This window comes from Myzus persicae, unplaced genomic scaffold (genome assembly GCF_001856785.1).
Source record: "Myzus persicae strain clone G006 unplaced genomic scaffold, MPER_G0061.0, whole genome shotgun sequence".
Lineage (NCBI taxonomy): Eukaryota > Metazoa > Arthropoda > Insecta > Hemiptera > Aphididae > Myzus > Myzus persicae.
This window is the reverse complement of record NW_019104422.1, coordinates 581,542-598,081: the sequence shown is the minus strand read 5'-3', so window position 1 is coordinate 598,081 and position 16,540 is coordinate 581,542. Positions and strand designations below refer to the sequence as shown.

The window sequence follows — 16,540 nt, the reverse complement described above, 5'->3', positions numbered from 1 at the left end:
CTATTTTTTTAAATAATACAAAAATATAATCATCTATTACTTTTCGTTGATGTTCAAAGTTCAAATTCAGTTTTATCGTCAATCCTTATCTGTGAGTATGACAATTACGAGTTTACCAGCGGCCGTGTCAAATACTATATATTATACTTATTATACATTTTTTTTCGTAATTACATAAAATGTAATAAAATAGTTTAATTTTCTGTTGTATGGTAAAAAAAAAAAAAGGTCATTCATTGATATTGTGGGTCGCTATATTTTAAAAAAAATTCAAAATGGGTCGCACAATAAGAAGTTTGGGAACCTCTGCCATACACTATTATACACTGAGTAATTATATAATATTTTGGGACTTAGGGTTTCCGTATCTCATTTAACACTGCCCACTGTATGTCATATGTATAATTAGGGATGATGTGTTGAGGCTGAAAATGGGGGTATGGCATAGATAAAAACGATCTCAATGAACATTTCCAAGTTGGAAATGCCTATTACTGCCACACTTTATATTATATAATATGATTTCATAGTTCAAATGTCAACCAACCTCGAGAGCGACAATCAACAAGACTGTCTGAATCGCCGTCATGTCGGGCAGCAATCGGTGGACTTGACCACTGAGACCAATCAGGGCACAGTTTACAAGCACCGCGATGAATCCCATCACTTCCATGATGTTCTGCGCAGAACGAAAGAAAAACAATTTTTTAATTTTCCGTGGGCATATATCATAAAATACAATATTGTATACTCCGAACAGAAACGGCCTCGTACCTGCCACATCCCGATGTCCTTGATCCGTTGACCAAACGGCCTTTGGTACACGTAGCACATTTTGAATGCGTCACTGCGTATTTCTATCAGATTGTTGAGGAATGCGCACAAGGCGGCCAGAGGGAACGCTGACGAGAACATTACCACGTAACCAAACTGAATGAAAATCTCCAAGTGTTCAGAGAACGTACCGTCAAACTGCGTGGACAAAACGGGAAGTTGAGGATTTTTTAGAAATAGCAAACAATAATCATGTAAAACAGACATTTTATACAAGACCAAATATCTATAACTCTGTACATTTTCGACCTGCTGCAGAAGAGGATTACAAGTGTGAAAGTTTTCACATGACTACTTTTAGACCGAGTAAAAACTAAAAAGCACTATTATTTATTAGAATTTCGATGTGTGGCCGAGGGTAATAATATTTTCTCCTATAGCGAGGCAGAGACGTCCTTAGAATAATTTTAGGGGGTAAATACAAACTTTTAAACTCAGTCTTTGCATATTATTATGAAATGTATATTAATTTTTACATACGTTTTAAGAGAATTACCAGAATGTATTTATTGTCTCACAAACATATAAGATACAACACAACAAATTTGAATTCAGAAAATTTAACTGTGTGTTGTTGTAGTTTAAATGTTAGAATAATAGAGTGAATTCACCTATTATGAAACTTAAAGAACCATATCTGTGCTCCCCGGTTAATGGTGACAATATTACCATCACCATTTATTGATAACACCCCATGTGCCCTATACCTATGTATGCAATAGGTTTCATACGAATATGGCTTTAAGGAGTATTATTGTCACATTATTTCTAAGTAGTGAACTTAAGTGAATATTGAACAAGAGGAATAGCAACATAAACTCTTACTTTAAACATCGAACACTCGAGTTCCGGCTGTGACACGACGCGCTCGCCGTTCGGTTTGGCAGGGCCGTCGGATGGCGTCAATGCACCAAACAGATCAAAGCTGATTTTCGCGAAACGGATTTGCTCCAGCACGTAAGGGAGCGCCGACTCTTTGATGTTGCGTATTAGCTGTCTGGTGATTAGAAGCACGGCCAATTGCTGCATGTAAAATTTTAAATATTGAGCATAAGAGAGTAGGCTACAAACCATCCAGTAAAATAAATAATAAACTTATTTACCGTTCTAAGTCTTTCCTGATCTTGCAAATAGAAAGCGATGTAGAAGAGAGACAGGAACGAATTGACAAATTGAAACTAAAAACAATTTACACATTAATGGTACAGTATCATAATTGTATGTTGATTGAAAGTATATATTATTCTCAAATTAATATTTTATTAAAAATAGTAGTTCTCAAACGGGTACAAACCAGTGTAACTTTGATGATCAGCTGATTTTCATATTCAGTGTCCAGCCTATAGTTTTCTAAAATATGCAGCATGTGTACATAAAGAATGAACTCAAATTCAATAGAAACCAGTCTGTATTTTTTAATAACCTTTTTTGATAATGGTCCATTTGACAAGTTTAATTTTAATTATAATTTGTAAATTGTATTTACTGCATGCGTGAAAGTTTAGTACAAACATTTCAATACGACAGTCTTTTAACAATTTAAAAACAGCTTACCACAATCGTTCAGCCACACGGCAATAATATTGTAAATGTCATCAAGCACAGCAATGATAAGTGCTAACATAATTTTAGAAATGTAACTTAAATACGTTGGTAATTCGTTTGTTTCAATGTATGAGTCCCACCAGTCCTAAAATATTCAAACCATATGCGATTATAATTTTATAGTGATGTGATTGCCACTTGAGAATTTATTGAAGGCAAAAATAAATAAATTTACTTGTAATTTTATTTGTAATATTGTTAAAACAAAGACTACTGCCAAACATAGACTAATGATGGGTGCACTGACAAAATAACTGAACAGCCTTCGTTTCCAATTTGGATACCATATCTCGGCTTTGCCAGTTATTGGGCTAATTCGCGGATGACCCTAAAAATAAGTTCAATTAAAAAAAAAAAAAATGTAGATACAATATTATAGTTTATAAATCATTGTTAAACTTTACTTTAAATTCTAGGCGGGGTTGTAACAGAAATTGATGTCTTTGATCTAGTGTTGCCCATCGATAAGCTAATTCAGCACAGTAGCGTTTCCATGTTTCCAAGTATACTGTCAGCCAGAGAACATTCATAAATGCCAACACAACAAACCATACTCCTTCTGTCCATTGATCCAGTTGTCTTCCAAACCCAAACTATTTGATGAGATTCATCATTCAATTTTAACTATTTTTAGACATTACTTCCACTATAATAATATTATATACTTACCCAAAATGTAGAATAAGCAATAGCTGGATATATTAATGAACCAGTGTAGTGTCCAATCCATGCAAAGTACATGGCAATTTTGACACCAAAATAATCACAAACCTTATCCAAAGGTTGCAAGCTGAAAAAAGACTTCACCCAGATAATACGTAACCATTTTAATGTCTTATTTTCATGAACTGGGAATAAATGTTCAATTATTCCATTTGACATACATTCTGAAACTAAACCAAAATATATATTTACTGTAATTATATCATAATTAATAAAGTAATAAAATATATTTTATGTAAAACAAATAACAAATTCAGAATTACTTAATGGTTGGCTTTCAACTAGTTCTGTGAGCCAATCACAATTTTGTACCCTGTGTGTGTTTAAAACATATAAAATCAATGTTTGCCTTTCTTGCATAGTGAAAAAATTTGAATGATCCTCGATTCCTTCAAATATATTCATTTCAGAGAGTATAAATTCTCTAAGACCACCACCACCAATAACTTTTTTTGGTAAATGTACATCTTGAGCAGCTTTCATTAGACTTTTAATAATAATAATTGCATTAATGTTTCCATATTATAAGATCACTCATAAAAAATTCCTTACACATGAAAAGAAGCTGTCAAGTAAAAACAGTATGAGTCGGTTGATGAATGATACTGGACATTCACGGATAAACTGAAACCATTAGATTCATCTACTATTAGTGATTTTACCCATTCGATAGTCTTATAGTCTGTAGTTTTGGTAAATGTTAAAACCACATCACAAGCCTACAAATTAATAAAAAAATAATAAATAAAATTTTTAAAAATAATTTTTTAGGATACGTTAATATAGTATATTATACAAGGGGAAAAAATAATTTTTTTTTAGTATCAATTTTATATTAGGTATACAAAAACGATTATACATGATGGCTGCATCCAAGTTGAGTCCAGAATTTAAAATTGCTATACTAGTTGGGTCTGGGATTATCTTAGGTACTACACTAGTTGGGTCCATAATATTTTTTGGTGAGTACTACACTATACTAACATTTTTCTTCCCAGTTTAACACACTTAAGACTATCTATGATTTATTTAGACAAAAGGTATGGTTAAAAATATTAGAATTTTACAAATTTTGATATAATACAAAATATAAAAGTACAATACCAAGAAAAAATATTAAAAATCAAAATATATAAAAATACATATTATATAATATAATAAAAAATAAAATATTGTTTGAAAAAATTACTTTGTGCTGGCCAAAATGTATACGGCATTAATTCTTGGTATTGTACCTACCAATATTTGTATTATATCATGATTAATTTGTAAAATTCTAGTAACTTATATTTTTAATGACAAGAAACTTAAAAAAAACATTTTTAACTATACCTTTGATCTAAATAGACCATAGACAGCCCTAACTCCCAAGTCTGTTAAAATGGGAAGGAAAATGTTAGTATTCACCAAAATTATTAGGGACCCAACTAGTGTAGTACCTGTGATTAACTACGTTGGCACCCAACTCGGAACGCCGTACATGGTGGCTTATTTTATACATTATAATAGTTTATCATTAACATGTATAATATACTATAATGATTGATAACTCTAATTACTTTATTATAGACTAAATTGTATACTGTTTTCTCAATTAAAAAAAAAATTATTTTTAACATTATGCTGCTAATTTTTACATCAGCTTTGTATATAGTTAACTATGGATTAATTATACATTTTAACATTTATTTACTTTGGGTGGAATTGATTGGATCCATAAATGTCGTGGAGTCATTAAGTGACCAGCTCTTGGTATTTTCCTGCGTATTAATTTTGATGCTGAAAATCAAACAATTAATTTTAAAAAAAAACTTTTTTTAACAATTTTCATTTTGCATTGCAATTTGTTAAATATAATATGTACAGTGAAACCTTCCCTAATAGACACTTTCCAATATCGGACGTTTTCTTGGGAACCAACTACAAACTTTCTACAACCTTAACCTTTTGAATAGTCGACATTTCAGAATTCAGATTAACAAAAACAAATGATGGCGACGAAGTGTCCAGTATTCTGAAATGTACTTAAATTTCAAGTACCATGTAAATGTATTTAAATAACCATCATTCATGAAGTCATGAGTTATTATGTAAATATGTAAGTTAATAAAATGCTATTTTTTTTCAATCCTTTGTTAGTCATGCGGAATACAATTTTATTGTATTCTACTTAACTGTTTATATTTGTAAAAAATGTATAATATACAATATACAGTTGAGATAATTGTATTAAAATACCTACCTAATAATATTACATGTAACCAATGGCAACCCTATAAATGAACAAAAAAATACTATTTTTTTGCGAGTTGAAAAAAATTAATGTGTGTTATCTTTTAGCCATTGGCTATCTGAGTATAGGCATTGAAAAAATAAAGTATGAACACTAGTCTTACTGACCCAAATAACTTTTTATTGTCCAGAAGATTTTGAGTCTATTAATTTAAAATAAACCAATATGGGTTAAAAATATAGTTATCAAATATCAACATTTTAAGTTTGAATTATTATATTTTATTAAATTACCTGTGGCAACCACATATACCTATACAAAAATTCCATTGAAAAAGGTTTTAAAGTTTCCCCAAATTTTCCAATTTCCTAACAGCTTTTCCAATTTTTATTGGAACCTCATTTGAATGAAATCAACCATTTAACTTGATACATATTATATTTTAAAGTTTTAACCTCTTAACTATTCTTAAATCTTAATAATTCTCCGTATGCACCATGCGGCACCATAATACCATAATGTTAATATATTGTATAAGTATAATGTTAATTCATAGACATAATAATATATTAGTAATATAATATTTTTATGTCTATGTGTTAATTATAAATTATTATCATAGAGCAATGATAAATGGTCAGTGATGCCGTGAACTACTGCGAAGTCGCAAATGTTTATCAACCTGATATGCCCTAAAATCACGACATAGCGATAAGTGATAACAGTAAATATATAGATCTATGATAATATCTTAATAATTATCAATTTTTGCACAATATAAGGCAAATGGGAATGAGTCATGCGCATTAGTCAATAAAATATTAGTATGTTACTATAATTGCCGTTGCGAAGACTGAAGTTTCAAGTTCACAACACTATGTCACAATGACCTAGTACAACTAGTACAAGTGAAGCTATAATTTCCTATTTTAACATTACCAGAACCACTCGATTGGTTTATTTTCTATACTTGGTGAGTACTCTTATAATTTATTTTAAATAAATATAATTATATTTAGTATTTTTATGTTTGAGTCGGCCTCAAACGCAATCCTCTTAAACTTCAATAGCTTTCTTCATAATTAAAATTTTATATTTTACATAAATTTACCCTTAAAAAAATTAGTCTTTGGTCTTAGGTTAAAGAGGTATAAGAGGGACAATTTTTTAACAATTACAAACAAATAATACAAGTTTTGAAACACATCTAAGTATACTTATTCATAAAACTAAATTAAATTATAAAATCTTTGAAAATAAATAAAAGAATTAAGAGTTTGATAAACCAACATCAAGAGTAGGGCGGCGGTTCTACTACTTACATTTTATACGGGTGTGTACATTTATTTATAAGTAAGCGCTATAGGCTATGTAGGTAGTTCTCATTTTTATCCTTCCTCACTTCTTTCAACTTAATTTAATCATAATATCTTGATCCACTTTTTTCCTTTTACAATCAAAAAATGAATGTACCTTAATACCAGTATATCGCTGTTGAAGTTGGAACAAATCAACCAATTCAATTTCTAATCAAACTAGCCATTATACACATAACAATAATATTTTAACTTATTAAGGTTAAAAAATATATAATACGTGTTATAACAAATAAATGTTTAATTTTTTTATTGTTACCTATATTTTTAACAGCTGGGCATTAAAAATTTTGATAGGCTGCTCACTCTGACATAATATGCTAGAACCACCACTGTATTAGATTTGAGTATAGAAACAGAAATATTAGCTTTTTGTGTATATGAAAAATTAAAAAAAGAATGAAAAATATTAGTTGATTGTTGATTGTTGAATAAAATATGAACAATATTGTTGAGTTACACTACTCAAAATTATTTTTTGTTTTATCATATTTAAACATTTTTGAACTAGATTTGTCTCTACAGAATAAAAAAGATTTTGAAGTTCTTACAATACTCAATAACTTAGCATAATTAATTGGTAGATATAATTTTAACTAACTATAACCTAAAGAAGGCATTATAAAAAAACTGGAAGATTATGTAACTAACTCAGTTATTAATTTGAACTATTTAAGAATTATTTAATATGTATACCAATTTATAATATTTGGTTAATATTTCAGTAAATTTTAAATTTGGAATTCAGAATTATGGAGGAAGACAATTCTTTTTCTAGCAGATTCACAAAGAAATCTCAACAGATGCCCTTGTATCCAGTTGGTATGTAATATTAAAAAATGTGTTGTATATTTAAGTTTTAATATTGTATGCATTTATTTGAAATTCAGGAATATTGGGATTTGGATTAGTAGCAGCCTATGGACTTTATAGATTTAAATCTCGCAAGGGACGTACATCCTTGTATCTTATTCAATTACGGTTAGCAGCTCAAGGAACAGCTGTAGGAATCATTGGAATAGGTGTTCTATATAATATTTATACTGAAGCAACTTCAAAAAAAAGCTGAAACAATACTATGTATGATTTGTTAGTAAAATGTATTACCTATTAAATAGTATCACTAATAATAATGATTAAATTTTTTTTGTGTTAATGTATTGTTATGTAAGTATGTAACTAAAATATAGTGTACACTAATTTTATGTTTTTTTCATTTACTGAACAAAAATAGTATTGTTTATACCTTATTATTTATAAAGTTATAAGTACTATGATATTTTATTAATTATATGTAAACCTATAGGTGTTAAATGTTAATGTACTATTAGAAATATTGTTGGCTAATATTGTATACATAAATCAAATGAGGAATGCATATAAATTCTTAGAATTTGTGACTTGTGAGTATTGGATAACTTAAGATTGTTTATATTTTATATTTTATTTATTTAATTACAGTTACTTTTAATTGAAACAAAATGGTGCCTGCAATTTTAAATGGATCGACTTAACTGTTATCCTTTGCTAGTTTGGTCACTTTTTACAGTTGCTTCAGCAGTGGTAAAACCATTGGGTAGGGGCGGTTGGAAGTTACACTAAATGAAATGTTTTTTTTAAACTCACAATTTTCAAGGTATACAATACAATTCAACAGTTATCATCGTTGATGTGAATAACATTATTTGTCATACCAATATTGATCTTTAAGACCACAGAAGTAAAAGTGTAGATGGTGGTGGCAGCTTTGGAGTGTGGATACTATTAAAGGATTACTGACTGATAAAAAATTGAAAAAATTTTCCAATAGAAATATTGCAGTTATCTTTAAGGAGTCAGGTCCATATTAACATAGGTGATGCACATATATTCTGTGCTATGACTTTTAATTTTTAAGTAATATGAAAAATATTCTTGTGTATATCATCATTTTTGAATATTTGAAAATGGTTAATGAATATTAAGTCACAGTATGGGTTTTCTCTATAAATATAGTTTGTACTTTATATAACTTACTCCAAAAATAAATTGAAGTTGCGCTGCTGTACAGAAGCTATGAAACTTGTCAATAAAAGAGTTGGTTAAAATAATACTTTGGAGATGGGGGTTCTAATATCAATCTTATTAAAAAATGAAAGAATGTTTTCAAACATTTTAATTAATGTTCAAAGTCCAAGTATCATTACTGATAAGTTTTCAATTATTCAATTATTTCCTCTTCTCGGTTAATAAAAACAAAAAAATATAATAATGCAAGTAAAATAGATCTATTAAAAAAAATCTCAAATATTGATCTGCATTTCATTCAATAATATTGAAATTATTATATTGTGTAGTCAACTAGATGTTAAGTTAAGAGGTGACATTAGTATTAAATTAATCTTTTCTGGCAAAAAAACAGGCTTTAAGGTTATAATTGACAGTCAATTTTTAAGGTGAAAATATAACCAAAAAATGCTTTTATATAAGAAATTAAAATCCTAATTGCAAGCTTATCTTGCTAAGCTCATATTGATATAGGAATAGATTGTTGTAGTGTGTTATGTTGAGTTCTTGCATTTCCATGTTTTTTTTTACCGTGATCGTAGATTATTTTAAGTAAGGTATACATTTGTTTTGTAAAATGGTAATATCAAAAAAAAGTTTATTTGCATATTTTGAGATTTGTTAGTATATTAGTGTGTTTTTGTATTTTTAAAAATTTCATATTGCTGGTCAATGTCATTTTAAGATAACATTTGAGAAAAATGAACTACTTAGTTGTCTACAAATTTTTTTGTCATTTTATTTTGCCTAAAAATACTTATGCAGTTATGCCGAATGGCATTAAAAATCGGTAAATTTAATGGACCAATTATGGGCCACTATAACATTTTTAAGGGACCATTAGTTCATTATTGATTCATTAAATGTTGAAATTGTTCATGCAATGTTAGTATTTAAGTATTAAATAAAAGTCGTATGAACTATTTACATATCTGTGTGACTGTGTCAGATTAGATCAAGTTATAGTTAATTTCTAAAATATCAATAATTTTTTTTTTATATGTATTTTTTTAAAGAAAAACAATTTTAACTGCATATTTTAAGGATTTTTAGTGCAATAACTTCCAAACCCTTGTTATGATGTTAAATTTGTAAATATTAATAATTATAAAGTTTTTTAAAAATGTTCACTGATTTGATGCTGACCACTATTTTATAGCTGATAGTCTATTGATTTATCTAGTTAAGTTTTTCTAACCCAATGACTAATTATAAAGAAATGTTCAAATTTATGTTACCCATACCTGATGATTGACTGAATGTATCTAATATCAATGAAGAAGATTCTGCTAAATTTGAGTTATCTAGAGATGATTTTTCTAAAAAAAAATATAATTAGTGAAATTCTTGTTTTGAAAAACATATTTCAAATTTAACCTACCTGTCAACTCTGTAGCAGTTGATGGATCTGAAATATTAGAACATGTTAATGAATCATCTGGATCTGTTTCTGGTTGTACAGTCAAAAATTCAAGAGATTTCAGTTTGTTGTCTATCTTGTTTGATTCTATTAAAACAAAGCGAACAATTAGTTCAAGTAATAAACTTAGGTATATTATTTGAGCAACGTAAATTCATAAGTCAATATAATATTATATAACTAGTTTATTATTAATTAGTTTATGCTATTTTATACGACATTAATTAAACGATATACTTGAGTCTTGTACTGTTCTAATGAAAGTACTTACTGGTTCCAGGATTAGTAATTGGAATCTTTGAATTTTTCTTACAAATGTCATGTAAGCTAATAGTTTTTTTTGGCATTTTATTTACATTGCTCATTATTATTTCTTATGTTATTATATAACATTTAATTTTAAATAATTGTAGACATCTACAGAAGCTTACTAAAATAAAGTCGGTAAAATACTAATAAGAAAATTGAGTAACATCTACTAGAATAATGATAACTGATAACAATATTTGTAGTATCACGGAGGATAATAATATCAAGCTGTGGTTATTATCAATCATAGATAATATAAGAATAAATTATTATTATCTACTACTACGGCTCTAATATTGCCATCAATCAATCTCATACCAGAAATTCGTTATAGGCTAAACCAGACAACCGGTGTGAAAAAAAAGGTACTGGGGTGTTTGGACCATGTCATTTACATATTATCTTATTATCAAGGATACACATTCTGTGGATACTGGATACAACACAGGGCACAGAATGATCTGCGGGACTGTAGATATATATATTTACGTATATATTCTTTGGATAAACTAAATAATCATAGAACATAATAGAAGCGACAGCTATCAAAATACCATTATTCACTGTCTATTGTTTTACTAAATTATTATACTAGCTATATCTTAGTTCATGCTATCAATTACTATTGTATTGTATTTGTATAGGGTGCCGGGCATAGAAAATATATGGTGCCGGGTGCCCATGAACGGGATTGGAAAATGTATTATTTAATATTATTGTAAATTGTAATTACCTATTAATTATTACCTACATGGTATTATTTATGGCAGTTATCACAGTTCTCCCATAGAGTATAATATAATTATAAAATGAAGAACCTTGTATATTTTACATTTTTGACCCATCAAACATTTTTTAAACAATAATTATTAAAAAAAAACCACTATCGATTTTGAAAATAAGAAAAAACTATTTGCGTTCCGGTTTTGCGTAAAAATTCTCATTTTTTCTTAATTTTTTTTTGTATGATTAGTGCTTGGATTTTTTTACTTGAAACTTGAAGTAGCCAAGTATGTACCAATGTTATTATATTTTATAGGTACCTACACACAATGACATTTTCATATGAAAGTTTTTGGGGAAAATGTAATTAATTTAACCTACTACTTAGTACTTAGGTACTAGTAGGTACCATTGCAGTAATTTCTAATAGTAAAATAAATTATTTTAACCTTAATAATATCATAAAATATACTTAATAGTTAATAATATTATAGGCTCAAACTCTTCGCTCAGAATTGTTTTTCGTATTGGTAGGTACAATGGTTTTATATCATTGAATTAAAATTTAACACATCCATTTCAGTGACTTCTCTTGACACCTAATATACAGCAGAGCGTTGCTTACTTGACACTGTTTTTCATCTTGCTGTTTACACATTTAAATATTTTATAGACATTTTATTTACAATATTACATATTTACATCATTATCATATACCTAGGTAGCTACCTATCCAGAAATGAGAACGACATACATTCTATTTGCATCGTTATTGTGATGCAGTATTGTGTAGTACGTATAGTGTACCTGGTACAAGGTAGATGATTATAGTTAAATAATTACAATTACATATTTACATTAAAAAATACGTACTTAAAATTTGAATAAATTAAAAGCGCTGAAACTTTTCAAGATATAATGAGTGTTTAGGTACTGTTAAAGAAATCACACTATATTATGATAAAATAATTACCTAAATAAAGCATTAATAATGCTATGATTTGAGAAATAAGATTGGATATCTTATTGGTAAATAGTAAATACCTACAAATTGTTGATCGGTTAAATACTCATAATGGGCATTGTACCTATAGTTTATTTGCTCGGGTAAACTGTGGCTTATAGGAGGGGGGTAGGTACAGTATGTCAGTATACCTATGGCTTTTAATCACTTATCTAGTTTTTTCTTTAGAGTAGGTATACTCTCTAAAGTCTAAATAAACAATGACACTCGAGTATACAGCCGTATAGCCCCAAATATCTTTTAAAATTTTCGGTGATGAAAGCAAAATGTTCTGTAATTATTTGTAATTTTCATTTTTCAGATAGTATTTACTATTTAGTAGTATTTACTAACTAATTTAGTATATAAGCTGATTAGCTGATTATCAAAAAACATTTTGTGAACTAATTACCAGTTTAAGATAGTATATACCTATTGATATGTTGTGTATATTTTTAACTCGTTATGCATGTACATTTATAATATACGTATATAAATACTAGCTGATCCCGTGCACTTTGTTGCCCGTTAAAAATGCCATTTCTATATGAGACTCGATGGTGATAATGCGCCAGCAGTATATTATGCCTACCTGCTGTGTATTATTGAAATAATATGTTTTATATTTATTTTGATTGCAGACACGCCGATGAGCGGCTATAAGTGCAACCCAGCCACCTTGGTAGGCAATGTGAGGAAATGCTTATAGCTGATTCACCTGATAAACCACTGCAGTCTGCAGGCAACCAATAAACAAAAAAAATACCAATTTCTACTAAATATACTTATATTTCTCCTATAATCAATGGCAAACGTATATAAATAAATATTTTCTTCGTAAATCTTAAAATCCCTGTTTGGGCAACTTCCCGAATCGGACCTATCAGGTCCAATTGTGAATCTAAACCATCCAGGGCATCACTCAAAAGCATACGAAAAAATCCAGCCGTTTAGGAGGAGTTCAGTGACATACACACGTACAGTATAATTATATATATAAAATTGTATAAAATATGTAAAGTTGTATATATTCATATGAGTGACGAGTGTGGCTATGTCATGGGTATGACTTGTATGCAGGCATGCAGCCATTGAGCCATACAGGTATAACCACAGACTACGTATTTTCATATAGTCTGAGGCTCAATTCTGAATTCTGTATTTATAACAATATTTATTAAAATTAATTTTGTCAAAATAATATGTGAATGCGAGTCACAAAATACAATTCACAACATTTGGGACCAAATATTTAACATTTTTAGTTAATATTTTGACAATTTCTGTTTTAAAGGCCATAATATATTTTATTTAAGAGTATATTTAAAACAAAAAGTCGTTGTGTAGTTTCATTGTTTTTCATTCAGTTTGGTGTTGAAAAATCAAGAAAGGGTATACCCACGAATATTTCTAGAAATACACCATCATTAAGGTAGGTACCTATTATCTTGACGTGCATTGAGCTCGTAGAAATGTAGAATATTAATTTATTCGATACGATTATCTGATTAATATATCAGGTATTTCTATAATATGTCAGTTCGTCACTATTTGCCATTAGGTAGTTATTTGCGTGACTGCGTCTGTTTGACCCAATCAATCAATTTTAATAACTAATAATGTATATACAATGTCGTAGGACGTACTTATGTAGGTACCGATTATAGTATATTATTAGCATTATCAATAGTCTATATAGTACTATATTATATATATGTTATATACAAAGACAATATTTAGTTGGGAGTTGGTACATTATATGTTGACATATTATGCGTGTTTTTGCCTTTTGGCCATGATTCTACGATAATGACAATAGGTATTGAATATAATATTGAGCATCAACTATAATATGTACAGAACAACCTCAGTTTGATTGTTAATGTTAAATTACCTATTCTACGCGTTTATGCAAAGATTTCGTATCAAACAATCGTAGATTTGGAACAAATGAAGTTTAGTTTCCCCTCGCCATTTTAAAATTTTTTTATCGAAACATATTTGAATTTTCGAGTTAAAAACAGTGGTGCAATCAGAATTTGTCGCCCAGACTTAGTTTCGAAATTAGCAATTGCGTTTTTTCCCCATACCCAATGGTCAATACGCTATAAATTACCACGCTTTTCATAATTTTTTTTCTTTTTTGGTACTTGTGTATTCTAACCTGTTTAAATCGATGAAAATCAGAATTTATAATATATAATATTATGAAGTGAAAAGACTGTGATAGTGCCTTTATGATAATAGAATACGCTACATTAAGTTGTTTTGCAATTATCTTCAGGTAGACAATAGGTTAATGAGTATATATATTGTAACCTTGCCTGTTAAAGTAACATAACTTCTATATTAAAATGGCGCCTTTCGCCTGCCGGCTCCTGTCGCCAAACTCGAGGTCCTCTGGACCTCGAGTTGGATGGAGGCTTAGCCTACAAACCCCCCGGGGTTAAAAAAGCCAACCTGGGAAAGGGGATCATACCTGCTCTTCGGGCAGATGGATGACCTAACAAGTTAACTTAACCTGTTTATAGTTAAAGTAACATAAGTATAGTTACTCCCTTCACCTGCCGGCTCCATCACTTGCCGAACTCGAGGTCCTCCGCGCGACATTAATGTAGTAGTATACCTAGTGGCTAGTACCTACGTATAAACGTAAAAACACGAACTTTGGAAGGCTATAACTTCAAAAGTAAGTCCGAGCGACAAATTCTGATTGCACCATCGTTCTTAACTCGTAGAATTGCACCAGTTTTGATATAAAAAATTAAATTCACGGGGGGGAACTAAACTGCATTTATAAAGTATTTTTTTTATAGGGATTTTGTCCGTAAGATATTACCATATCCACTTTGGATCTTCACGGATATTACTAATATAAATAATATTAATTCAGTCAATAAATAATTTACTTAAAGAATATAAACCTTCTATAATTAGGTAACTAATGAAACTTAACAACAGCTAGTATAATATGGTAGATTGATATGGTTAAATGACAAAATGGGTGGGTGGGTGGTTATCGATATTTACTTGAAGTAATTAAGCACTGATCTTATATAATAAAACCACCAATAGTTACTGGCAGTTGCAACATTTAAAAATTGAATTCAGAAAGTAGCAAGAGTTTGAAAAATTATAAATGGAAAAAAAATCTAGAAAACTTCTGTCAATTTTTTGAGATCACAATGGGTCAGTCATAAATGAATGTTTAAGCCGGTTATACATTATTATCGATAGGCGATAATTATAGAGTCCACGTCAAATGTACTGGCGGTTGTGACTCCGGTGCATCAGAATTGCATGCCAAAAAAATAAATAAAAATCGGGTCGTCCGAATTGCATGCCATCTCTTAGAGGGGTATATCCGAATAAATAACTTACTTTTCAACTGGAGGATCGGGATTTTGTTACATTACAATAAAACATATAAATATTGTAGAAGGTGACACTGTGAATAAGAATCATAAAATAAAACTATTTTTTTTTCATCGACTACAAAGGCCATTAGTTAAATAAAACTATTGTAGTTTAGGGTAATTAAGTGAGTGTATTTTAAATAATATTATTTTTAAATTTGGTGGTTTTTTTTGACATTTTGGCAAACAGACCGAAACCATAATACTGTAGTAGAATAAAAATTATCCAATTTAAAAGAGCCGGAGCAACCGGGGCTAAGCGGCGACAGAATAGGGGAGTACCTGGCTCAATAGCCCATAAATTTCAATTCAGATAATAATTATACTACTACTTGATATGATTATTAGATTACCTTTTAGTTTATTTACCGATGTTATAATTTGAAATATTAAATCCACTTACCTTGTATTGATGTGGATCTTGTTGCGGTGGTGGTAACGTCTCTGGTAGTTGTGGGTCGATGCGCGTTACTATTACTCTACGACTTTTATGATAATATGTTCTTTTCTCTAAATACAGTGCGTTTACTCTTAGCCTTTGTGGTGGAGTATAACCACGGTTATTTTTTCTTACTTTAATTACGCTTAGAAAACTTTAATGCAGTGGATGGATCGGAATTAAGGAATAGAATATTAGTCACTATGATTATTTTCTTTTATTATTTGCACTCTGTGCTCATGTTGGTGTTAGAACACCTTTATAGTGATTTATTTGTCTACTGTGGTCGACGCAGTGTTTTGAGTTCGGGCCTCGATTTTGCCTATATATTTGAGGTTCGGTTCTCTTAAGAGACAAGGAATCGGTTGTGGCGTAGTTCCACCTGTTCCAGACTCCTATAGTCAAGAACGTGA

At 29.5% G+C, this 16,540-nt stretch overlaps 2 protein-coding genes across 2 annotated transcripts; one reads left to right on the top strand and one right to left on the bottom strand.

Moving 5' to 3' along the window:
* Window positions 1–268: 268 nt before the first annotated feature.
* On the bottom strand, window positions 269–10,734 carry LOC111042062 (anoctamin-8-like). The gene is made up of 15 exons (XM_022326553.1): window positions 10,509–10,734; window positions 10,199–10,324; window positions 10,062–10,136; window positions 4,856–4,941; window positions 3,715–3,881; window positions 3,426–3,649; window positions 3,109–3,332; window positions 2,844–3,032; window positions 2,615–2,767; window positions 2,389–2,524; window positions 2,129–2,184; window positions 1,938–2,012; window positions 1,660–1,857; window positions 775–972; window positions 269–679 (listed from the first exon to the last, which is right to left on the bottom strand). The coding sequence occupies exons 1-15, from the start codon at window positions 10,600–10,602 to the stop codon at window positions 539–541; spliced, it is 2,142 nt and encodes a 713-aa protein (XP_022182245.1). The 5' UTR covers window positions 10,603–10,734; the 3' UTR covers window positions 269–538.
* Window positions 6,140–8,253, top strand: LOC111042063 (HIG1 domain family member 1C-like). Its single transcript, XM_022326554.1, has 3 exons — window positions 6,140–6,368; window positions 7,497–7,593; window positions 7,662–8,253. The coding sequence occupies exons 2-3, from the start codon at window positions 7,524–7,526 to the stop codon at window positions 7,838–7,840; spliced, it is 249 nt and encodes an 82-aa protein (XP_022182246.1). The 5' UTR covers window positions 6,140–6,368; window positions 7,497–7,523; the 3' UTR covers window positions 7,841–8,253.
* Window positions 10,735–16,540: the final 5,806 nt, after the last annotated feature.

Excerpts from the sequence above, each read along its gene's own strand:
- LOC111042063 (XM_022326554.1), top strand. The coding sequence starts at position 7,524 with ATGGAGGAAGACAATTCTTTTTCTAGCAGATTCACAAAGAAATCTCAA. Across the intron at positions 7,594-7,661 it reads GATGCCCTTGTATCCAGTTG|GAATATTGGGATTTGGATTA; the intron begins GTATGTAATATT and ends TTTGAAATTCAG.
- LOC111042062 (XM_022326553.1), bottom strand. The coding sequence starts at position 10,602 with ATGAGCAATGTAAATAAAATGCCAAAAAAAACTATTAGCTTACATGAC. Across the intron at positions 3,882-4,855 it reads TCCAATCAATTCCACCCAAA|GCTTGTGATGTGGTTTTAAC; the intron begins GTAAATAAATGT and ends ATTAATTTGTAG. Across the intron at positions 3,333-3,425 it reads AGTTGAAAGCCAACCATTAA|TTTCAGAATGTATGTCAAAT; the intron begins GTAATTCTGAAT and ends ATTTTGGTTTAG.